The sequence below is a fragment of the Chiloscyllium plagiosum genome, unplaced genomic scaffold (assembly GCF_037043375.1).
Source record: "Chiloscyllium plagiosum isolate Xiang-an unplaced genomic scaffold, Cpla_swu_hap1 HiC_scaffold_6, whole genome shotgun sequence".
In the NCBI taxonomy this organism is placed as follows: Eukaryota; Metazoa; Chordata; class Chondrichthyes; order Orectolobiformes; family Hemiscylliidae; genus Chiloscyllium; species Chiloscyllium plagiosum.
The window spans coordinates 106050981-106077083 of record NW_028270144.1 but is presented as its reverse complement, the minus strand read 5'-3'; the positions used below and the strand labels follow the sequence as shown (position 1 = coordinate 106077083).

Here is a 26103-nt window from a genome sequence, read left to right as displayed (position 1 = left end):
TGCATAGAGCCATTTGCCGAGTCCATCAGGAAGGATGCGAGCCTGAGAGGGGTGACTATTCCTGGCAGCGGGGGCCTGCAGGTTAAGGCCTTCCTGTACATGGATGATGTCGCCGTTTTCTGCTCGGATCTGCTGTCCGTACGCAGACTCATGTGCATATGTGACCAGTTCGAACGGGCCTCGGGGGCCAAGGTAAACCGAGGCAAGAGCGAGGCCATGTTCTTCGGGAACTGGGCCGACCAATCCGCGATCCCCTTCACCGTCAGGACTGACCACCTGAGGGTGCTGGGTATTTGGTTCGGGGGGGCTGGGCGTGCGCCAAGTCTTGAGAGAAGCGTATCAGCAAAGTGAGGCAGAAACTGGCACAGGTTATATGTGGCACAGGTCTGGCCTATTACCAGAACCTGTGCCGCTGCAGTCACCCGGGTCATCTTCCAATTTATATGGAGGTCAAAGATGGACCGGGTCCGAAGGGACTCGCTGTACAAAGATCTGGGCAACGGGGGAAAAAAACCACCCAATGCCACCCTCACCCTGATGGCCACCTTTGTGTGGCTGCATCAAGCTGTGCGTGGATCCCCGGTACGCAAACACCAAGTGTCACTATGTACTGAGGTTCTACCTGTCCCCGGTGTTGCGAAGGATGGGCCTGGCCTCGCTGCCACGGAACGCTCAGAGTAGTTGGACCGTTCCGTATCACCTGTCCTTTGTGGAGAAGTTTATGAAGAAAAACACCTTTGACCACAAGTCCATCAGGAAGTGGTCAGCACATAGTGTCCTTCAGACTCTTCGGGAAAAGGAGAGGGTGGATCCCATCAAGCGGTTCCCTGAGCAGACTGTCAAAGCCATTTGGCAGAATGCCTCATCGCCAGAACTTTCCAACAAGCACCAAGACATGGCTTGTCTGGTGGTGAGAAGGGCTCTGCCTGTGAGATCCTTTATGCACGCCCGGACTCTCAGCCGCGCTGCACCGCACGCTGCGGGGGGGACGAGACTGTCACACAGCTCCTTCTAGAATGTGCCTATGCAGAAGAAGTCTGGAGAGGAATGCAGTGGTGTTTGTTGAGGTTCCCGAGCAGCACCGTGACGTGGGACTCCGTGCTCTACGGTCTGTTCCCCGGGATGCACACCGAGACGAACATCAACCGTGCCTGGGGGATCATCAACTCGGTGAAGGACGCTCTCTGGGTGGTCCGAAACCTGCTGATCTTCCAGCTGAAGGAGTTGACCCTGACTGAGTGTTGCAGACTGGCACATTCCAAGGTCCAGGACTATGTGTTGAGGGACGCGCTGAAGCTTGGGGAAGCTGCCGCAAAGGCGCGGTAGGGAAAGACCACTGTGTAACGTCTGCCTGCCTAAAGAAGAACAGGGGGCCCGCGCAGTCATTTGGGCTCTGCTGACGCCTCAGCTAAAAAATGTAATCGTACCGACCTGTAAATAGGAATGATTACTCTGTTTCGGTATGCAAACAAATGGAATGTATACATATGTACGGCATATCCAACTGTACAGACCATCAAATTATTTTATGAATAAAGTATATTTTTGAAATAAATAAAAGCGGACGTATACTGCTGGCGGGATTTCCCTGGGGCAGGCTATTTCGAGGTGACCTTCAGGAACGTGAAGAATTGCGAGCAGCTCCTGAAGGTCTTCAAGGAGAAGGAAGGGGAACCTCTATTCTCCATCCTGTCGGCAGTCCCGTTGTGTGTGCTTCCTGCGCAGAGGAGTCGGGTTGTAACAATCCAGACGTACAACCCCCACGTCCCAGCAGCAGATGTCCTGACCTTCTTGAGGAGATACGTCCAGGTCGAGGGAGAGAGTACCGATGTGGTCGATCCTTTCGGGATCTGGACCAGCAAACGACAGGTCAGGGTAACCCTGAGGGTCGATGCCAGTGGGAACATCCTCCACCCACCCTCCAGCTTTGCCATCGAATGGAGCAGAGGTTACCTGACATACGCAGGGCAGCCAAAAGTGTGCGGAACCTGTGGGAGGTCAGGCCACATGGCGGCGGATTGTAAGGTGACCGTCTGCTGAAACTGCAAGCAGGAAGGCCACCCGACCAAGGAATGTAAAGAGGCCAAGAACTATAATCTGTGCGGAGAGACATGTACAAGGCCTGCCCAAGATGAGGGGCCGTCACCTATGCATAGATGGCCAGAGGTGGCAACACAAGCCGTGGACTGCATAAGACCAGCAAGGTACCACAAAACAGCATGGGAATGGTGTCTGGAGGCACCCAGAAGAAAGGGCAGGCTGTGGCAGAGCAGACAGCAGACAGCGGGGAGCTGCAGCAGCCAATCCAACCTCCTTCAAGACAGACGGAAGAAATGGAAGAGGAGGGAGCAAAGGAGGAAGAGGATTGGATTACTGTCAAAAGCAGGAAGAGGAAACCTCTCCAGGCCCCCAAAGCCACCCAGCAAATGAGGAAGCAACACCTACACGATAAGGATACAGGCAGCTCTTCTGACGGTGAGGACGGGCGCAAGGAGGGTCGTCACCAGAGGAAGAGACAGAGCGCCATGGGGAAAAAGGAGGTCAGCACCGCCCAAGCAGGAAAAGACAATCCCTCTGAGGGGATGGGTAAAGACCTCCCCCTACCCGGTGAGAACCAAGATGTACCCTCCAGCCCACAGCTCCAGGTAACTGGGAGCAGCGGTCCTGTGACAGCCCCGCTGTCAGATGGAGAACTGGACGGTGCGGACCCTGGGCCCGACACGAAGACACCAGAGCGGGGAAATGGCTCCAGCGTGGAGCCGGACAGCTACCTCAGCCCTGGGAGGGTCCAGCAGTTTGCTGTCACCATGGGGTTGCACACAGCTACTCCAGAGGGGCAAGACCAGCAGCAAATGGACACTGGTAACCTCGTAAACTGTTAAAATAGGGATAAGAGTTGCCAGCATCAATGTGCATAGCATCAAATCGGCTACGCGATGTGTTTCTACGATGGCCTTCCTGGCCAACATTAAAGCTGGTGTCCTGTTCCTGCAGGAGTGTGGGCTGCCGCGCCTCAGCAGCTACAGGAGATGGTCGAGCTTGTGGGCCCATGGGCCATCAGTTTGGTCGGGGGGGCAACGATAGCCACGCCTCCGGCCTGGGTATCCTGTTGCAAGGAGGCAACTTCACCATCTCCGAGGTTAAGGAGGTGGTGGGCGGGCGCCTCCTCGTCACCGACGTCATGTACAGGAATGCTCCCCTGAGACTGATTAATGTGTACGCCCCAGTGGGGAAGAGTGAACGGTTGGCCGTCCTGCAGCAGCTTCCACTGTTGCTGGCTACGTCCAGGCCGGTCATCCTGGCCGGAGACTTCAACTGTATCATTGATGCAGATGGACAATCCGGCGGGGGGGGACAGTAAACTGGACGCCACGTCCAGAGCCCTGATGGACACGGTAAACGATGCCAAGCTGCACGACGTCTTCAGCACCCCTGCAGACGGAGCGCAGCGTAGATACACCTGGTCAGGGGCAGACAGGTCTATCCGCTCAAGGATAGATTACCTGTTTGTGTCCCGAACGCTCTCGGTCAGGTCCACCGACGTCAAGCCGGTGTTCTTCACTGGCCACTGCCTCCTGCTGGCCGACTGTCACCTACAGGACGAGCAGTGGGCTGGTAAGGGAACGTGGAAGCTGAACACAAAGCTGTTGACCCCGGGAAACATTGAGGGGCTCAAGAGGGACTACGCAGGTTGGAGAACCGTGAAGGCCCTCTTTGAGTCCCCAGCGGACTGGTGGAAAACAGTAAAAGGGAACATCAAGAGGTTCTTCATCCTCAAAGGTGTTCAGGAGGCGAGAGAGAGGTGGGGAAAGCTCCAGGAAAGTATGCAGAACCTGCTCCTGCTGCAGACGATGGGGGTGGATGTCACAGAGGACCTCAAGGAGGTGAAGGGCCAGCAAGACTCGCTCTTTGCCTCGGAGGCCTCCAAGATAATCTTCCGGTCCAGGGTCCGCTCGATGGAGCAGGACGAGACGTGCTCACGTTTCTTCTTCCAGAAGGTGCACAAAGAGAGCTCCGTGCTCAGCAACCTGAAGGAAGAAGATGGCTCGCTAACGTCATCTCAGGCTGACGTCATGAGGATCCTTCTATGCCAGTCTGTATGACACGAAGCCAACCGACAGCGCGGCCTCCCAGTCGTTCCTGTCCTCTATCACGGACGTCTTAGACGACAGAACATGGGAGAGGCTGGACCAGCCGCTATCTCTGGACGAGCTGACCAAGGCCCTCCAGTCCATCGAAAAGAATAAAACTCCCGGAAGCGACGGCTTACCGGTCGAGCTCTATTCTGCTCTGTGACAATAGACAATAGGTGCAGGAGTAGGCCATTCTGCCTTTCGAGCCTGCACCACCATTCAATATGATCATGGCTGATCATCCTCAATCAGTATCCTCTTCCTGCCTTACTTCCATAATCCTTAATTCCACTATTCTGGAGAGCTCTATCCAACTCTTTCTTAAACAAATCCAGAGACTGGGCCTCCACTGCCCTCTGGGGCAGAGCATTCCGCACAGCCACCACTCTCTGGGTGAAGAAGTTTCTCCTCATCTCTGTCCTAAATGGCCTACACCTTATTTTTAAGCTGTGTCCTTTGGTTCGGGACTCACCCATCAGCGGAAACACGTTTCTTGCCTCCAGAGTGTCCAATCCTTTAATAATCTTATATGTCTCAATCAGATCCCCTCTCAGTCTTCTAAACTCAAGGGTATACAAGCCCAGTCGCTCCAATCTTTCAACATAAGATAGTCCCGCCATTCCAGGAATTGACCTCATAAACCTATGCTGCATTCCCCTCTCAATAGCCAGAATGTCTTTCCTCAAATTTGGAGACCAGAACTGCACACAATATTCCAGGTGCGGTCTCACCAGGGCCCTGTACAGCTGCAGAAGAACCTCTTTGCTTCTATACTCAATCCCTCTTGTTATGAAGGCCAGCATGCTATTAGCCTTCTTCACTACCTGCTGTACCTGCATGCTTACCTTCATTGACTGGTGTACAAGAACACCCAGATCTCTTTGTACTGCCCTTTTACCTAAATTGATTCCATTTAAGTAGTAATCTGCCTTCCTGTTCTTGCCACCAAAGTGGATAACCATACATTTATCCACATTAAACTGCATCTGCCATGCATCTCACCACTCACCTAACCTGTCCAGGTCACCCTGTAATCTCCTAACATCCTCCTCACATTTCACCCTGCCACCCAGCTTTGTATCATCAGCAAATTTGCTAATGTTTCTATTAATACCATCTTCAATATATTATTAATATATATTGTAAAAAGCTGCGGTTCCAGCACTGATCCCTGCGGCACCCCAATGGTCACCGCCTGCCATTCCGAAAAGGAGCTGTTTATCACTTCTTTGTTTCCTATCAGCCAACCAATTTTCAATCCAAGTTAGTACTTTACCCCCAATACCATGCGCCGTAATTTTGCTCACTAACCTCCTATGTGGGACTTTATCAAAAGCTTTCTGAAAGTCCAGGTACACTACATCCACTGGATCTCCCTTGTCCATCTTCAGAGTTACATCCTCAAAAAATTCCAGAAGATTAGTCAAGCATGATTTCCCATTCATAAATCCACGCTGACTCTGACCTATCCTGTTACTACTATCCAGATGTGTTGTAATTTCATCCTTTATAATAGACTCCAGGACTTTGGTTAGGCCACAGTTGGAGTACTGTGTGCAGTTCTGGTCGCCTCACTTTAGGAAAGATGTGGAAGCTTTGGAGAGGGTGCAGAGAAGATTTACCAGGATGTTGCCTGGAATGGAGAGGAAGTCGTACGAGGATAGGTTGAGAGTTCTCGGCCTTTTCTCGTTGGAACAGCGAAGGATGAGGGGTGACTTGATAGAGGTTTATAAGATGATCAGAGGAATAGATAGAGTAGACAGTCAGAAACTTTTTCCCCGGGTACAACAGAGTGTTACAAGGGGACATAAATTTAAGGTGAAGGGTGGAAGGTATAGGGGAGATGTCAGGGGTGGGTTCTTTACCCAGAGAGTGGTGGGGGCATGGAATGCGCTGCCCGTGGGAGTGGTGGAGTCGGAATCATTGGCGACCTTTAAGCGGCATTTGGATAGGTACATGGATGGGTACTTAATCTAGGTTAGAAGTTCGGCACAACATCGTGGGCTGAAGGGCCTGTTCTGTGCTGTATTGTTCTATGTTCTATCCCTCCACTGAGGTCAGACTAACTGGTCTATAATTTCCTGCTTTCTCTCTCGCTCCTTTCTTAAAAAGTGGTACAACATTCGCCACCCTCCAATATGCAGGAACTGATCCTGAATCTATCGAACTCTGGAAAATAATCACCGCCGCATCCATGATTTCTCGAGCCATCTCCTTCAGTACCCTAGGATGTAGACCATCAGGCCCCGGGGACTTATCAACCTTCAGACCTAACAGTCTCTCCAACACCAATTCCTGTCAAATATAAATTTCCTTAAGTTCAGGTCCTTCAGCCACTGTTACCTCAGGGAGATTGCTCGTGTCTTCCCCAGTGAACACAGATCTGAAGTAACAATTCAATTCTTCTGCCATTTCTTTGTTCCCCGTAATATATTCCCCTGTTTCTGTCTTCAAGGGCCCAATTTTAGTCTTATCATTTTTTTCCCTTTCACATACCCAAAAAATCTTTTACTATCCTCCTTTATATTTTTGGCCAGTTTACCTTCGTACTTCATTTTTTCTCTGCGTATTTCCTTCTTAGTAATCCTCTGTTGTTCTTTAAAAGCTTCCCAGTCCTCCGTTTTCCCACTCATCTTTGCTATGTTATACTTTTTCTCTTTTAACTTTATATGTTTCTTAACTTCCCTCGTCAGCCACGGCCACCCATGCCTCCTCCTGGGATCTTTCTTCCTTTCTGGAATGAACTGATGCTGCATCTTCTGCATTATACCCAGAAATATCTGCCATTGTTCCTCCACGGTCATCCCTGCTAAGGTATTGCACCATTGAACTTTGGCCAGCTCCTCCCTCATAGCTCCATAGTTCCCTTTATTCAACTGAAATATTGTCACTTCCGATTGTACCCTCTCCCTCTCAAATTGCAGATTGAAGCCTATTGTATTATGGTCACTACCTCCCAATGGCTCCTTCACTTTGAGGTCCCTGATCAGTTCTGGTTTGTTGCACAATACCAGATCCAGAATTGCCTTCTCCCTGGTCGGCTCCAGCACCAGCTGTTCTAAGAATCCATCTCAGAGGCACTCCACAAAGTCTCTTTCTTGAAGTGCAATATCATCCTGATTCTCCCAGTCTACCTGCATGTTGAAATCCCCCATAACAACTGTAGTAACATCTTTGCGACAGGCCAATTTCAGCTCCTTATTCAACTTACACCCTACATCCATACTATTGTTTGGGGGCCTGTAGATAACTCCCAAGAGGGTCTTTCTACCCTTAGAATTTCTCAGCTCGATCCATACTGACTCTACATCCTCTGATTCTAGGTCCCCCCGCGCAAGGGACTGAATATCATCCCTTACCAACATGGCCATCCCACCCCCTCTGCCCGTCAGTCTGTCCTTACAATAGCACGTATAGCCTTGAATATTCATTTCCCAGGCCCTGTCCACTTGAAGCCACGTCTCAGTTATCCCCACAACATTGTATCTGCCAATTTCCAAAAGAGCCTCAAGCTCATCCATCTTATTTCTAATGCTTCATGCATTCATATATAATATTTTTAATTTGTTACTGCCCTCACCCTTCCTATCAACCCTATTTCACTCAACCTTATAGCATGTTCCCTTTTTGAGTTTTCTGCTTCATTGGTACAGTTGTCTTTCTTGACTTCCCTTGTTCTAACTTTCCCTTCAATTTCTTCTTAAACTTCCAGTTTGTCCCCTCCCCCCCGCTATTTAGTTTAAACGTAGCTGTGTTGCAGTAGCAAACCTGCCTGCCAGAATGCTGGTCCCTAACTTATTAAGGTGCAAACCTGTCTCTTTTATATAATTTATGCTTACCACAAAACATACCCCAGTGATCCAAGAATTTAAATCCTTGCTTCCTGCACCAGTTCCCCAGCCACACGTTCAAGTCCATTATCTCCCTGTTTCTGGCCTCACCAGCCCGAGGAACTGGAAGCAAACCGGAGATAACCACCCTGGACGTCCTGCTTTTCAGCCTTCTTCCTAGTTCTCCGAAGTCCCGCTGTAGTATGTTCCTCCTCTTCTTCCCGACATCATTTGTGCCGACATGTACCACCACCTCTGGCTCTTCACCTTCGTCCTTGAGGATTTCCTGCACTCTGTCTGTGATGTCCTTAATCCTGGCACCAGGAAGGCAACACATCATCCTTAAATCCCGTCTGCTGCCATAAAGACCCTGGTCAGTTCCTCTCACTATAGAGTCCCCTATTACTACGGCTCTGTACGATGTCCGATTCCTCAGCTCTGCCTCCACACCAACTTTTGATTGACAGACCTGGCCGCCTCACGGACTGGCAGCGTCATCTGTCTCTACTGTTTCCAAAAGATTCAACTTGTTCCTGACAGGTATTTCCCCCGGGGTCTCTTGCACCTGTCTCCTCTCTGCCTTCCTCATCGTCTGCTCTCTTCTGGTATGGTTGGTGTAATAGCCTCGCTGAAGGTCCTGTCCAGAAAGGTTTCATTCTCTCGGATGAGCCTAAGGTCCTCGAGTTCTTTCTTCAGTGCTGCAATATGCTCTGTCAGTAGATGAACATGAACACACTTTCCACAGATATACGAGCCAGATACACCAGAGTCGTTGACCTCCCACATCATGCACATAGCACACTGAACCAGCTGGGCAGTCATGTCTTCATCCTCTTCAACTGTGGCGTAATCATTTCACTCAACCTCCTTGTCGAAGACTCCTGAGCTAAAGACTCGCTCTTCTCTCAACAGGAACTTCCCTGTACTCTCTTTTTGGGGCAAGTCTGTGGACTTTGTAGGACCTGGGGTCTAGAACACACCCACTCAAACAACAATCACTTACCTTCCCAACCAGCTCTGCGCTCCGACTTCACTTCTGCCCATCTCCCGCCGCTCTCTGCTGCAAAAAAAGTTTGATTGGCGAGGACCTGCTGGAGGTGTATGTCAGTATGCTTCAGGCAGGTACCATGAGTGAATCCATGAGGAAAGGCATCATCACCCTCATCTACAAGCGGAAGGGAGGAAGAGGGAGGAACTCAAAAATTGGAGACCAATCTCACTGTTGAATGCGGATTACAAAATTCTGTCAAAGGTAATTGCCAACCGGGTCAGGTCTGCTCTGGGGTCGGTGATTCATCCTGACCAAACCTGTGCTGTACCGGGCAGGAAGATCGCCGAGAGTCTCGCACTCCTCAGGGATACGATCGCCTACGTGCAGGACAGGGGGGTGGACACCTGCCTGATCAGCCTGAACCAGGAGAAAGCCTTTGACAGGATAAGACACAGGTATATGAGAGATGTTCTCTCCAAAATGGGCTTTGGGGAGGGAATCTGCAATTGGATCAGACTGCTCTACACCAACATTGTCAGTGCAGTCTCAATCAATGAGTGGGAATCAGATTGCTTCCCAGTCAGATCTGGAGTCAGGCAGGGCTGCCCTCTCTCCTGCCTTGTTTGTGTGCTGCATAGAGCCATTTGCCGAGTCCATCAGGAAGGATGTGAGCCTGAGTGGGGTGACTATTCCTGGCAGCGGGGGCCTGCAGGTTAAGGCCTCCCTGTACATGGATGACGTCGCCGTTTTCTGCTCGGATCCGCTGTCCGTGCACAGACTCATGTGCATATGTGACCAGTTCGAACGGGCCTCGGGGGCCAAGGTAAACCGAGGCAAGAGCGAGGCCATGCTCTTCGGGAACTGGGCCGACCAATCCTCGATCCCCTTCACCGTCAGGACCGACCACCTGAGGGTGCTGGGTATTTGGTTCGGGGGGGCTGGGGAGTGCACCAAGTCTTGGGAGGAGCGTATCAGCAAAATGAGGCAGAAACTGGGCAGATGGAAGCTACGGTCGCTCTCCATCACGGGAAAAAACCTGGTCATCAGGTGTGAGGCACTGTCATTGCTGTTATACGTGGCACAGGTCTGGCCTATTCCCAGAACCTGTGCCGCTGCAGTCTCCCAAGCCATCTTTCAATTTATATGGAGGTCAAAGATGGACCGGGTCTGAAGGGACTCGATGTACAAAGATCTGGGCAACGGGGGAAAAAAAAACACCCAATGCCACCCTCACCCTGATGGCCACCTTTGTGTGTGGCTGCATCAAGCTGTGCGTGGATCCCTAGTACGCAATCACCAAGTGTCACTACATACTGAGGTTCTACCTGTCCCCGGTGTTGCAAAGGATGGGCCTGGCCTCGCTGCCGCGGAACGCTCCGAGTAGTTGGACCGTTCCATATCACCTGTCCTTCGTGGAGAAGTTTATGAAGAAAAACACCTTTGACCACAAGTCCATCAGGAAGTGGTCAGCACATAGTGTCCTTGAGACCCTTCGGGAAAAGGAGAGGGTGGATCCTATCGAGCGGTTCCCTGAGCAGACTGTCAAAGCCATTTGGCAGAATGCCTCATTGCCAGAACTTTCCAACAAGCACCAAGACATGGCTTGGCTGGTGGTGAGAAGGGCTCTGCCTGTGAGATCCTTTATGCACACCCGGACTCTCAGCCGCACCGCACGCTGCCCTCGAAGCGGCTGCGGGGGGGACGAGACTGTCACACACCTCCTTCTGGAATGTGCCTATGCAGAAGAAGTCTGGAGAGGAATGCAGTGGTGTTTGTCGAGGTTTGTCCCGAGCAGCGCCGTGACGCGGGACTCCGTGCTCTACTGCCTGTTCCCTGGGACACACACCGAGACGAACATCAACTGTGCCTGGAGGATCATCAACTCGGTGAAGGACGCTCTCTGGGTGGTCCGAAACCTGTTGATCTTCCAGCTGAAGGAGTTGACCCTGACTGAGTGTTGCAGACTGGCACATTCCAAGGTCCAGGACTATGTGTTGGGGGACGCGCTGAAGCTTGGGGCAGCTGCCTGCCTAAGAAGAACAATGGTCCACTCAGTTAGTGGGCTCCACTGAAGCCTCAGCTAAATATGGATGGTAAACGTACAGACCTGTATATACAAATGATTAATTCCAATCTCTGTATGTAAAGAAATACAAGGTGCGCCTATGAATGACACCACCAATTATACAGATCATCAAAATATTTTATGAATAAAGTATATTTTTGAAATTTAAAAAAATCTACCTATAATAACTCCAGATGTCAGCCCCAACTACATCCATACCTTGCTCTTGCTTCTGAGGCACAAAATTCCAGGTTCAAGTCCCACTCCACTACGGAGCACAAGAATCAAGGCTGACACTCTAGTGTTGTGCAGAGGGAGTGCTGCACTGTTGGAGACACTATTTCTCAGATGAGATACTAAATCAAGGCCACACCTGCTGTCTTGAGTGTACATCAAGGATTCTGTGAATATTTCAGGGAAAAGCAGGGAGTTATCTCCTGGACAATAATAATCTTTGAGTTGACATCACAAAAACAAATGGTCTGCCATTTGCTGCAGGTGGTAGCTTGTTGTGCACAGATTGGCTGGTGTGCTTCCTACATTACAACAGTGATTACGTTTCAAAATTACTCCTTTGGCTGTAATAAGTGTTTTGAGGTGACAGGTGCATGCAGAGGTGTTATATAAATTTGTTTTTTGTTTCTTTTGAAGAAGCTGTACAATCAGTCAGTCAGCATCTGATGAAATATTTGGTTAATTCCATGCAGGCAAATGGAATGAGACCCCTTCTGCAGCAACTCCAGAATCAACTCTCCCTCTACGCCAATACTTTATCCACTACCAGTGAAGGAATCAGATCACAAGCATCCCTGCTACAGCCCATTTCCCTCTGATATTTCGGTATTTATGTTTGTTCATAACATCAATTAGGGCATTTTCAACAAAGCCCCTGACATCAATATTGTCAAATGGTGCTATTACAGGCGAAAGAATTATGACCTCAGGCTAACTAAGTGGCTGGAGTACATGCACCTATCCCTGTACAGATAGATCATTGCATGTAATTATTGAATTCACACATGTCCTGAAATGCAAAGATATCATTACTAGAGCAGTAGAAATAAAGTCATGAATAGAGAAGTGCAACTTTAACCATCCACATCCACTACCCAACTACGGTGTTATTGTCTGATTGGTACTAATTTTGTAACTACCTGACGTGTAATCAATTTGCATTTTCCGATTACTCACCGCAAAGCACGGCCCAGCAGAGAACTTTAAACATTCATCCAGCAGCTTCATCCGGAGTTTCCGGACACTAGCATCGTGGACATCATCTGGATCCACTCCCACGTACATATCGACTGCCTGCAAATTAGACACATAGTGACGTCAGGCATTGATTCAATGTCAGCTACACTTTGTGAGACACTTCCTTCCAGACACATAGGCACAGCACACCACCTTGGGACAAACATGGAGCTCTGCTTCTCTAAACCTCCACATCTTTATCATCCTCAGGATTCCCAAATTAGTCTAGGCTTGATTCCAAAAGGTTAACTATTCTCTTCTTGCCAACCCAGTGGCTGTTCTTCACGTAGAAACCTGGAATCCTGGGTATGGACGGAGTTTGGTATTATGATATGGGGTTGGGGGCAGGATGATTATAGAGGACACACACATTTCACAGTCCGCTTATTTGTCAATGATAAGTTCCCTGCCTGGAGTGAGCCTGATCGGGTTCTCTGCCAGACATACAGGAAGGAGGTTCCAAGACATTGGGCAGGGAGCCCGTTGGAGTTGGGGATGCCCCTTACCCTGGGGATTCTGTGTTTCAAACAGAAGGGAACTGATAAAGAGGAGGGAGTTGACAGAGGAGCTGAGGGGAGAAGCAGGCTGCTCTCCTCCAGACTTAGAGACAATGCATTGCTTCACCTTGTCCCCAAAAACCTCCTTAGATCCCTTTAGCTGCCGGGTTTCCTGATATCTGTAAAACAGATTGTATCAGAGACCCAGCAGCCCCAGTATCTTACTGACATTATCAACCCTCTTTCTGGCAGCAGATTGGGTGTCTATCCCTTGCCCTGCCTCCGTTAAACCTGGAAGTGGGTGAGTTGACGTTGGGTTGTAATGTTTGAAATTATACCATCCAACCAGACTTCAATGCACTGGATTAACATGTGATAGCTTTAAAGCTGACCTTGGACGTGCTGCAGCATGAGCAGTGGTCGGGGTTTGGACACTGTTAATGTGCAAGATGTGGACATGGGCAGACTTTGCAATGAAGTGGATACACTTGGATAAGGAGAGGATGGAATCAGTGCCAAAGGAATTGAGTTTTGGAGGGAACCGAGACAATGGGATGGCATTGTTTGCCTACTGTTTCGGGGAGATTGTAGCTGCTCATGTGTGGTGAAACGGTTAAAAATTATGTCCCAATACATGTGTGAATCTAACCGGAATGGAGGTGTTGCTTAGTCCCGTGTGAATCTTATTACACACCTCCCCGTGTGAATCTTCTTATCTGTATGTAACCAGAATGGAATGTGTTTTTTAGCCTTGCTCTGCTGTTCACATGAATGTTTATATCTGGAAAAGAGTATATCAGCTGGAAAAGTCTCCAGTTCGGTGAGTCTGCTCCGGGGTTGCGTTTAACCGCCGAGCGTGGGTTGTTGGCAACCGCTCTACGAGAACTGACGGCTCCCAGTTCCGGTAACATGTAGAGTGAGTATAAGCCAGACCCGTTGTAAGTATGAGACCTGGTTGTGGCGACGCTGCGGGGAATAAAATGCTCATATTCTAGCAGACTCGCCTCTTGGTCGTTTGTTCTGTGTCAGACTACTCTCCTACGAACCTGACCTTGAGAATTTTTTAAAACATTTGGCGCTGCGAGCAGGGTCAATCGCAATTGAGGAGAGATTTTGATACAGAACAATGTTTTGGAAAAAGACTAAGAAACCAGAAGAACAAACTGTGGAGGTCCCGACCGTCCCGGGATGGCATGGATGTGGGCATGTACGTGGCAGTTTGTTTGAGAAATGGTGGGGGGCGACCGGAGGAACCCCAGGGTCGCTGCTGTCCACCCTTGAGAGGATCCCAGTCCTGCCGAAGAACCCCTTGCCTGGGGTACAGCGGAGGATGTGGGCATGTCCAAAAAGCTGAAGCGGAGTTAACAGAATTGAATGGGATTGAACTGAACTGAACTGAGTGGAACTGAAGTGAATCAAATTGAACGGAACAAAATGGAACTGAGCTAAATTGAATTGAAATGGACGGAACTGAATTGAACACAATTGAATTGAACTGAACAGACCTGAACTGAGCTGAATTGAACTACACTGAATTGACTGAACTGAAATTAACTGAAACGAATTGAACTGAATTAAGCATAATGTAACACATGTATTGGGCCAAGCAGTGGAATGTGGTGTAAAATTATGTCCCAATACATGTGTGAATCATAATGTAACACATGTATTGGGCCAAGCAGTGGAATGTGGTGAAACGGTTAAAAATTATGTCCCAATACATGTGTGAATCTAACCGGAATGGAGGTGTTGCTTAGTCCCGTGTGAATCTTATTACACACCTCCCCGTGTGAATCTTCTTATCTGTATGTAACCAGAATGGAATGTGTTTTTTAGCCTTGCTCTGCTGTTCACATGAATGTTTATATCTGGAAAAGAGTATATCAGCTGGAAAAGTCTCCAGTTCGGTGAGTCTGCTCCGGGGTTGCGTTTAACCGCCGAGCGTGGGTTGTTGGCAACCGCTCTACGAGAACTGACGGCTCCCAGTTCCGGTAACATGTAGAGTGAGTATAAGCCAGACCCGTTGTAAGTATGAGACCTGGTTGTGGCGACGCTGCGGGGAATAAAATGCTCATATTCTAGCAGACTCGCCTCTTGGTCGTTTGTTCTGTGTCAGACTACTCTCCTACCAACCTGACCTTGAGAATTTTTTAAAACATCATGGGAGACTGAAAGTCAGATTGAAGAGAGATAGAGCACCAAGTGCTGGCTGTGTTCCACTCCAATGCTTGGCTTCACTCTGCCTCAGCGCACGTGCTGCTATCCAACCTTTTGCCAGCTCTAATGTTGACTATTCCAAAGCATTTCTGACCAGTCTCCCACGTTTTACCCTCAAACAAAATTCAGCAAATGCTGCTCTCCATGTCTTAATTCACAGCAAGTCTGTCTTCCCATTGACAGGTTAAGTCAGTGCGTGTAAAAGATTAGCAAATGGACTATAATGTGGGAAAATGGGAAGCTGTTCATTTTGGAAAGGAGAACAAAAGAACAGATTATTATTTAAATGGAGAAAAACTGCAGAAAGCTACAACACAAAGGAACTCGGGGATACTCGTGTATGAAACAAAAGCTAGCACACATGGATTTAGGAGGTCTAATGGAATATTGGTCTGTATTTCAAGGGAAGAGGAAAGTCTTACTGAAACTGTACAATGTCTTGGTGAGACCACATCTGGAGTACTATGAGCAGTTTTGGTCCCCTTGTTTAAGAAAAGGTATTATTTTGTTGGAGGCAGTTTGGAGAATGTTCACTAGGAAGATTCCAGGTATAAAAGGATTATCTTATGAGCAAAGATTGAACAGGTTTGGACTCACTGGAGTATAAAAGAATGAGAGGTGATAGAACACAGAACAGAGAATGTTACAGCACAGTACAGGCCCTTCGGCCCTCGATGTTGCGCCGCCCTGTGAAAATAATCTGATGCCCATCTAACCAACACCGTTCTATTATTATCCATATGTATATCAATGCCCATTTAAATGCCCTTAACATCGGTGAATCTATTACTGTTGCAAGCAGGCCGTTCCACGCCCCTACTACTCAGAGTGAAGAAAATACCTCTGACATCTGTCCTAAATCTATCATCCCTCAATTTAAAACTATGTCCCCACGTGTTAGCCTTCACCACCCGAGGAAAAAGGCTCTCCCTGCCCTTCCCCATCTCACCCTCTGATTATTTTATATGTCTTGATCAAGTCACCTCTCAACATTCTTCTCTCCAACGAAAACAACCTCAGTTCCCTCAGCCTTTCCTCGTGAGACCTGCCTTCCATACCAGGCAACATCCAAGTAAATCTCCTCTGAACCCTTTCCAAAGCTTCCACATCCTTCCTTTAATGCGGTGACCAGAACTGCATGCAATACCCCAGGGTTCGGCCTTACCAGTGTTTTGTACAGCTGAAGCATGACCTCGTGACACCGAAACTCAATGCCCCTAACCAATAAACACCAACACACCATATGTCTCTTAACAACCGTATCAACTGGAGTGGCAACTTTCAGGGATTTATGCACAGAACACCAAGATCTCTCTGTTCATCTACACTGCCAAGAATTTTACCATTAGCCCAGTACTCTGCATCCCTGTTATTTCTTTCGAAGTGAACTACCTCACACTTTTCCACATTAAACTCCATTTGCCATTTCTCAGCTCAGCTCTGCATCTTATCTATGTCCCACTGTAACCCACAATATCTTTGGCACTATCCACTCTGCCTACCTTAGTGTCATCTGCAAATTTACTAACCCATTCTTCTACGCCCACATCCAGATCATTTATAAAAATGACAAACAGCAGTGGCCCCAAAACAGATCCTTGTGGCACACCCACAAGGTTACTGAGCTCCAGGATGAACACTTCCCATCAACCACCACCCCCTGTTTTCTTTCAGCTAGCCAATATTTGATCCAAACCACTACATCACCTTCAATCCCGAAACTCCGTATTTTGTGCAATAGCCTACTGTGTGGAACCTTATCAAATGCCTTACTGAAGTCCATGTACAACACATCAACTGCTTTACCTTCATCCACCTGTTTTGTCACCTTCCTGAAGAACTCAATAAGGTTAGTGAGGCACGACCTACCCTTCACAAAACCGTGTTGACGATCCCTAATTAAATTATTCCTTTCCAGATGATTATAAATCCTTTCATTGAAATAGATAGCATTCTTAAGGGGTTTGACAGGGTAGATGCTGAGAAGATGTTTCCCCTCATGGAATAGTCTAGGACCAGAGGGTATAGTCTCAGAATAAAGGGACACCAATTTAAGACTGAGAGGAGGAGGAATTTCTTCTAAGGGTTGAGAGTCTTTGAAACTCCTTGAGATATACAGAAGTGTACTGGAATACTTCCTACTTGCCTGGATGGGTGCAGCGCCAACAACACTCAAGAAACCTGACACCGTCCAGGTCAAAGCAACCCACTTGATTGGCATCACATCCACAAACATTCAATCCCTCCACCATTGATGCATCATTGTGTAATATCTACAAAATCCATTTCAAAAATTCACCAAGGCTCCTCTAAACCACTCACAACCACTATCACCTAGAAGGCCAATGGCATCTGATACATGGGAACATCACCATCTCTGGAAGTTCCTCTCCAAGCTACTCACCATGCTGACTTGGAAATATATCACTGTTCCTTCACTTTCACCGGGTCAAAATTCTGAAATTCCCTCCCTAAGGACATTGTGGGTCAACCTACAGCACATGGACTGAGGTGGTTCAAGAAGACAGCTCATCATCACCTTCTCAAGGGCAACTAAGGATAACAACAAATGCTGGCCAGCCAGTGATGCCCACATCTCACAAGGCAATTTTTAAAAATGTTCTAATGGATAAAATCTCAATAAGAACACCAAACTATCAATTTGTCCAATTGATTGTTAGCCACGATAAAAAGAAAGCAATTCACACCAGGATTCTTCAGTAACATAAGAGCAGTGAAAAGAGAGAATTTCAAAATTATGCAACTTAAATTGTACCCCTAAACTAACCAAAACATACATGCTCACTCACAATGAAGACAGACAAAAGACAAATGATTTAACACATGCATTATGGCTGGAGAAGAAGGTAGATAGGATAAACAAAATTCCAAAAATCAGGAGTCCAGTCCCTTATGGTGGAAAGACATTTTTCTCATAGTCCTGTAGAGTTTTGTAATGATGACAGACTGTTGTTTGGACAGGACAGTCATTAGTGGACAGGGTAGTGAAGGTGGTGTCTGGCACACTGCCTTCATTGGTCAGAACACTGATTGTAGAAATTAGGATGTCATGTTGCGGCTGTACAGGACATTAGTGAGGTCACTTTTAGAATACTGTGCACAATTCAGGTTGTCTTTCTATAGGAAGAATCTCATTAAACTTAAGAGGTTGCAGAAAATATTTACAAGGATGTTGCCAGGACTGGAAGGTTTGAGTTATAATAACAGGCTGAATAGGCTGGAGCATTTTTGCCTCGAGTGTTGGAAGCTGAAAGGTGACTTTAAAGAGATTTATCAAATCATGAGGGATAGGGATACAGTAAATAGATTTTTTGCCAGAGTGGGGGAGTCCAAAACTAGAGGGCATAGGTTTAAGGTGAGAGAGGAAAGATTCAAAAAAGACCTAAGGGTATATTTTTCACACAGAGGGTAGTGCGTGGATGGAATGAGCTGCCAGAGGAAGTGCTGGAGGCAGGTATGGTCACAACATTTAAAAGGCATCTGGAATGGTACATATTAGGAAGAGTTTCAAGGGATACGGTCCAAATGCTGGCAAATGGGGCTGGGTCAGATTTTTGTTGGAACCATTCTGAAGAAGGGTTACTGGACCTTTAATGTTAACTCTGATTTCTCTCCACAGAAGCTGCTAGACCTGCTGCGATTTTCCAGTAATTTCTGTTTTTGTTTCAGATTTTCAGCATCTGCAGTTCTTTTGGATTTTTTTTAAAAACTGAGTCTATATTTTCTGGAATTTAGGAGAATAAGAGGTGATCTCATCGAAACTTCAAGGTTTTGAATGTAAACTAAAACAAAAGAACTGCGGATGCTGGAGATCTCAATAAACAAAAACAGAAATTTCAGAAGAAACTCGGCAGGTCTGGCAGCATCTGTGGAGAGAAAACAGTCAGCATTTTAAGTCCAGTGACCCCTTTGAAGGTGCTTGATAGAGTGAACACTGAAGGACTGTTTCTCTTAGTTAGGGTCAAGAAATCCAAAACATGGGGGGGGCATTGTTTCAGGAATAACATGTCAAACATTTAGAACTCAGATGAAGAGAAATTACTTCACTCAAAGGTTTGTGGATACTCCATTACTGATTACATTTATAACTGGGATAGAACGATCTTTGATGTTTCGGGGAATCAAGAGATATGGAGAAGGGGCTGAAAAAAGGAGTTGAAGCCCTAGAGCAGGCACAATTGCATTGGATGATTGTAGGCTTGATGGGCAAATGGTCTTCTATAGCCATTATTTCTTGTGACTACACTTTAAAAGCACTGAGGTTCTGATAGGTGCTATATAAATGCAAGTCTTTCCAGATTCCTCCTTCATTAAACCGCCCCAGTTAGCTTTCAATGGTTACCTGGAACTCTAGTCCATGTTTATGTCGACAGTATTCTCGTAATTTTGGATAAACACCTTCCCTCAATGCCTTTCTCTCAGCTTCTGTATCTGAAAAACAAGGTAGGTTAAGTACAATGGCAACAAAGTTTGTGGGTGCCAGCATCAGTGAAATTTAGCAGAAACCTTATTTACAAAATGCAAAGATATCAGAATAATAGAGGATGCAACTGATGAATATTGAAGACGAGAATGAAGAAACCCAAAAATAAATTAGGATTGATTTACTATTATTTTAAATAAATAATATTAAAAACAAAAGAACTGTGGATGCTGGACATCTGAACAAACAAAAACAGAAATTTAGAAGTAACTCGGCAGGTCTGGCAGCATCTGTGGAGAGAAAACAGTCAGCATTTTAAGTCCAGTGACCCCTTTGAAGGTGTTTGATAGAGTGAAAGAAGTTGTATGTGGTATTTTCTTGAGACAGTCCACTGAATAAACCAACTGCGCAGCGTAGCACTGAATCATCAGGCAAGGGACAGAAATGCCTTAATAAAAACAGCAAACACTGGAGAAACTCAGTTAAAAACAATGACTGCAGATGCTGGAAACCAGATTCTGGATTAGTGGTGCTGGAAGAGCACAGCAGTTCAGGCAGCATCCAAGGAGCAGCGAAATCGACGTTTCGGGCAAAAGCCCTTCATCAGGAATAAAGGCAGAGAGCCTGAACCGTGGAGAGATAAGCTAGAGGAGGGTGGGGGTGGGGAGAAAGTAGCATAGAGTACAATAGGTGAGTGGGGGAGGGGATGAAGGTGATAGGTTGGGGGCGGGGGGAGGGTGGAGTGGATAGGTGGAAAAGGAGATAGGCAGGTAGGACAAGTCATGGGGACAGTGCTGAGCTGGAAGTTTGGAACTAGGGTGAGGTGGGGGAAGGGGAAATGAGGAAACTGTTGAAGTCCACATTGATGCCCTGGGATTGAAGTGTTCCGAGGCGGAAGATGAGGCGTTCTTCCTCCAGGCGTCTGGTGGTGAGGGAGCGGCGGTGAAGGAGGCCCAGGACCTCCATGTCCTCAGCAGAGTGGGAGGGGGAGTTGAAATGTTGGGCCACAAGGCAGTGTGGTTGATTGGTGCTGGTGTCCCGGAGATGTTCCCTAAAGCGCTCTGCTAGAAGGCGCCCAGTCTCACCAATGTAGAGGAGACTGCATCGGGAGCAATGGATACAATAAATGATATTAGTGGATGTGCAGGTAAAACTTTGAAACTCAGCAAGACTGGCATCATCTGTGGACAGAGAAAAACAAGAGTTAATGTTTGCCTGCAATTCAATACCTAACTCTGCAGCCCTGGCCGTTATATATCCCTTCACCATCATCAAAATAAATTCCCACTTTGCTTTGCTCTAAACGTCTCAATTTATATTCACCCATGACTCTGTGCTCACTAAGCTGTAACATCTCCTGGTCAAACAATGTCTTGGTTTCAATATTCTTATCCTTTCACAAAGCCCTTGTCATCTGTGTAATCTCCAGCAGTGCCACAACCCTCCAAGATGCTTCTGGTCATCTAATTTTAGAATCTTCTGCACTCCCTCGTATAGCTTCTTCACTGTTGGTTGCTTACCTTTCTGGTGCCAAGGTCCCAACCTCTGAGATGCTCCCATTACACATTTCTATCTCTTCTTCTTACATTAAGATTAAAACCTACTTACAGATCAGGTTTGTGGCCATCTCACTTAATGTCTCCCTAGGTGGCTTGGTGTCATATTTTGTGTTTTTTAAATATTGCTATGTAGCTCCCACGGAAAATTTTATTACATTAAAAGCACAATATAAATTATTGCTATTTGTAGAATCTCTCTGTGCACAAAGTAGGCACCATATTTCCTACGTTACAAAAATGACAAAACGTAACCTTATTGGCTGAAACGCCACAGCAAGTTGTGAGCGGCGCTACATAAACGCAAGTTCATTTTCTTCTAGCAGTCACCTGCTGGTGGTAGTCTAAATCTATCTCGTACAGGACTGTACAATTGACTGTTCATGAAGTGAACAAGGCAAAATAATTAATAGCTACTTTTGGAGTCAACAATAACACGATACAAATAATTCCGAGGAAGGGTCACTGGACCCGAAACGTTTCCTTTGGTTTCTCTGCACAGATGCTGCAAGACCTGCTGAGCTTTTCCAGCAACTTCTGTTTTTGTTTCTAACTATACAATGCCATTTCAATTCGAAACAAAAATAAGCCACAAGACTTAAACTTTTAAGACAAAGGAAAAAAAAAGCTCCCTCACATTCTTTACCTTCTGGATTGCAGCAGATGAATATCTGCACGCATCTCGATGCCCGAGTTGTTGGGGCGTGAGAGAAATTGGTGACCGGGTCCTGGCCGGGAACATTAAACATCGGAGTGGGAATTTCCATTGCAGAAGGAATCTCCGAGTGGGACCGCGCCCTGCAAAGCAGCTGGCCCAGAGTTGTTGAAGTTTGCAATGATCAGCTGCACAAAGCCGAAAAAGCAGGTGCCGTTTGCTGAGGGATTTGAGATGGTCCCCGTACAACCCCCCCTTGTGGAACAGCAACTCTTCTCAACAGGAAACTGCGGAAATTTCAGCTTCATACCGGACTGGAGAGCCAGGGCAGAGCATGAATATCGACAAACCGTGTAGACTCGAGTATGCGTATTCTGTTTTCGCAAGAATTCCGACATTGCAAACTGTGTCTACACTTAAATAAAAAATGCATTGGGACACCCTAAAAGTGCACGTTTCCTTTTAATAATGTTTCAATAACCTTCTCACTGTCCCAGCCCCAATTCTCCAATTTTACTTTCAGCCCCTTCAGCTGCATCATTTATTTACAATTTGAATGGAAATATAAATTAAGTATAGAAATTGCACAGCCTCCTGTGATTACAAGTTAGAGATTTCTAATGTGGTTTTATGCTAAAATGTTGCCACCCCGCAGAGGGTAAATGGACAAAATGGAGAGGGGGGTGGGGTGGTGTACGGCTACAAGGATTGCCTCAGAAACAACAATGAATAGGAAATAAAACAAGGGTATTGCAGTATTCCCAGGAGATTTATTCTAACCATTAAACCAGCAAATCCCACCAACGGGAGAGGTCTTGCTGTTTCAAGGTCACTTCTTCAAATCGAGGAATTATAAGAATGATTAGGAATCACACCACATCAGATTCTTAGAAAGTTGGATTAGTTGAATGGGAGGCAAGAGAAAGCGAATAGAGATGCAAGCGTTCACATCGAATATGCACACCATATTCTCACTGAAAAGCAGTAATTAGTATCGGGGTTGTGTTGTAAAATTAAAGTGCAGATCTCTTTTTGACCAGCTATATTTACTTTTCTCAACCTGTTCAGGGATGTTATTACACACGTCTGAAGCAGGTGGGTCTTGAAGCCAGGCATCCTGGCCCAGAGATAGGGACACTATCACTGCAGCACAAATGCCCTTCAACTGTTTGTATGTTGGATCTAAACCATGTTAAGTAACTTATGAATCAACACGGGCTTGTGTAGGTTATCATAGACGTGTATTTGGTTATAGTATACCTGTATTTGGTTATAATAGGAGAAAGTGAGGACTGCAGATGCTCGAGATTAGAGCTGAAAATGTGTTGCTGGAAAAGCGCAGCAGGTCAGGCAGCATCCAAGGAGCAGGAGAATCGACGTTTCGGGCATGAGCCCTTCCTGAAAAAGGGCTCATGCCCGAAACGTTGATTCTCCTGCTCCTTGGATGCTGCCTGACCTGCTGTGCTTTTCCAGCAACACATTTTCAGCTTTGGTTATAATAGACCTATATTTAGTTATATCACTGGATAATATTCATTAAAAACAAAATATTGCAGGTGCTGGATATCTGAAGGAAAATGGAAGTTGTTGAAGGACCCAGCAAGTCTAATAGGATCCAGGGAGATAGAAAGTGTTCACATTTTGAGTCTAGTATAACTTCCTCAGAACTTTGGTCTACTCTATTTCTCTCTCTACAGACACTGGCCGATCTGCTGAGTTTCTCCATCCATTTTCATTTCTGGGATAATACTATTGCTTTTGTTGCCTTGGGAGATCATTCATTAAACACTGAGGGACACGACCACAGACAGAATTGTTTTGACATATTCCAAGGTCTTCAGCTGTGAGCAGCGTTACAATTCAGTTGCAATATTGAAGCTTAAAACCAATTGGCTCCAGCAATGAGTGGTACTCACACTCAAACTGCCATTTAAGTGATATCTTTTTAGATTAGATTACTTACAGTGTGGAAACAGGCCCTTCGGCCCAACAAGTCCACACCGACCCACCCAGACCCATTCCCCTACACCTAACCTGCACATTTTTGGATTGTGGGAGGAAACCGGAGCAAACCCACGCAGACACAGGGAGAGTATGCAAACTCCACACAGACAGTCGCCTGAGGCGGAAATTGAACCCTGGTCTCTGGTGCTGTGAGGTAGCAGTGCTAGTCACTGTGCCACCGTGCCGCCCATCTTGATTTTGAAAAAGTGCAGGTTAAATTTCTTTCACTATTATCCAAAGGTCAGGGCTATTTGATTGCACAATTTCTTTCAAAGTCCACATAACAGCCTTGTTTTCAAACATATTTCAGTTCTCAAAAGGAGGAAGGCTGATCTGGAGTTATGTAGCCTGACACTAATGTTTGCCCAAATGATGAACAGTACATTAGAATTCAGGTACAATTCCAACTATATTCCTTCTGAGCCGGAAACAATCAAATGCTGGATCCACTGTACAACCAAAATATTTGACTGGATTATTCACAGAAGCAACGACATATACAGTGACATGTAAACAAAAATTACAATATTTAAATTACTCCATGTTGCAGGTAGCATGTTAGCTCTGTTAATAATACTTACAGCTTTCAGTTCGAGCCTTACTTTAGGTCTGGAAAAGATGATATACCTACAAAGAATGTTATGTTGTTTGCAAAGATGTTGTCTGAACATGAAATACAAGCAAGGAAAGCAGATATAAATTTCCAAAATGCTGTCAAGAGCAGCACTCCCTATGAACACTGTTGTGGATGTTAAGATAGTATATGAAATCTTCTAGACTCAATAGAAAGAACAGCTTGATATGCTCTAGAAGTCATCAATCCAGAAGCGAAATTGAAACTGAAAACAAGTGCCTTGCTTAAGTCAAGTAAATTATGCAACAACATGCAACTCTCTGTGTGTTGCAGGAAATAGTGATGAAAGTATGACTTGAAAGTATCAAGAACAGACTTGCCACCTCTTCACTCTCACAGGGACTGTGACTATTTCATCAGCATTGAATACAATTCTGACCACTGGGCCTTAGACTAGATGACATCTACAAGATTGTAAAATATTATGAAGTACATTTCCGTCTCTATGGCATTGCAGACGTGATGATGATTGACATGACTTTTGATTCCTGAGTGAAGATTACAGCTACTTCATAAAGGATCGGAAAATTCAACAACACACATCATTCCACGCTATCGACCCTCAGCCCCCAGCCCCTATGCTTGACAAGCCAAATGGAAAGCTGAGCTGACGGTGAGACTCACTAAAGGGGTAACAAAGAAAAGGGGTCAAAATCCAGCATTGACCTCTACAAGACAATACTTCGCGAAATACACCTGATGGCACTGAAATGAGTGTACTCCAAAGAATGTTGTTATGCCATATCCAAACTACCTTACAATAGAAAAAAAACACTACTGCAACCAAGGGGACTAACAAACAATAGTGACAACATCAAGATGAAATGACAGAAAGCGAAATTTCACTTTGATAGATCTGCTCAGTCATTGCCAGATCATTGGGAATCGGTCACAATGTGAACATTTACCGCCCCCCCCCAAGAGTTAGTCTACATGGCAACTTGGGACCTGAGTTGAGCAGTTGTCACCCCTGCCTGTGTACAGAGAATCTGAGTATTTTGATTTGATTTGTTATTGTCACATGTACTGAGATACAATGAAAAGTGTTGGTTTTATGTGCTACCCAGGCAAGTCATACTTACGTAAGTATATCAGGGAAATAGAACAAAATGCAGAATATAGTTTTACGATTACAGAGAAGGTGCAGAGAAACATCAAAGCTAAGATATTAGAGATCCGTTCAAAAGTCTGATAACAGTACAATTGCAACATTTAAAAGACTGGATGTATGTATGAATAGGAAGGGTTTGGAGAGATATGGACCGGTGTTGGCAACTGGGACTGGATTAGGTTGGGCTATCTGGTCAGCATGCACGAGTTGGACTGAATGGTCGTTTTCCATGCTTACATCTCTATGACTGGATGTAGGTTTGCTAGCTGAGCTGGAAGGTTTGTTTTCAGATGTTTCATCATCATACTTCAGTTCTATCAACTCTATCAACAAGCACCTTGACTTGGATCCCATTTACCACCCCTGAGAAAAAAAAACAGGAAATGACATCACCAAACCTAGGAAACTCAAACATATAAATATAAAGCGGGCTACACCATCAGTGCTTTATTTGGAGGCTCACTGATGGTGTTACCTAGTAATGGTGAGAAAACATCTGAAAACAAACTTTCCAGCTCAGTGAGCAAACCTACATTCAGCACCTCAACTTGAACTACAAATCTTCTCAAAACTCACTAATCTCTATGGCTCTATGACTATAACAGCAGGGAAGAAGCTGTTCTTGAATCTGTTGGTATGTGTTTTCAAATTTTTGTATGTTCTGCCTGATGAAAGAGAGTGGAAGAGTGAATAACCTGGGTGGGGGGGGGGGGTC

General features: G+C 46.2%; 1 protein-coding gene and 1 pseudogene across 2 annotated transcripts in view; both read right to left on the bottom strand.

Moving 5' to 3' along the window:
• LOC122550844 (NACHT and WD repeat domain-containing protein 2) overlaps nucleotides 1-22071 on the bottom strand; it is a 47244-nt gene extending 25173 nt beyond the window's left edge. Inside the window, exons 1-3 of one of the 2 annotated variants that reach the window (XM_087988315.1) lie at nucleotides 21622-22071; nucleotides 19348-19436; nucleotides 12211-12327 (exon numbers count right to left, since the gene is read on the bottom strand). In XM_087988315.1, coding sequence (XP_087844441.1) covers nucleotides 12211-12327; nucleotides 19348-19436; nucleotides 21622-21751 — 336 coding nt within the window. In that variant the 5' untranslated portion in view covers nucleotides 21752-22071. The remainder of the gene's footprint in view (nucleotides 1-12210; nucleotides 12328-19347; nucleotides 19437-21621) is intronic. The other variant, XM_043692174.2, reaches the window with a different exon arrangement.
• Nucleotides 7932-8785, bottom strand: LOC148149835 (uncharacterized; annotated as a pseudogene).
• Nucleotides 22072-26103: the final 4032 nt, after the last annotated feature.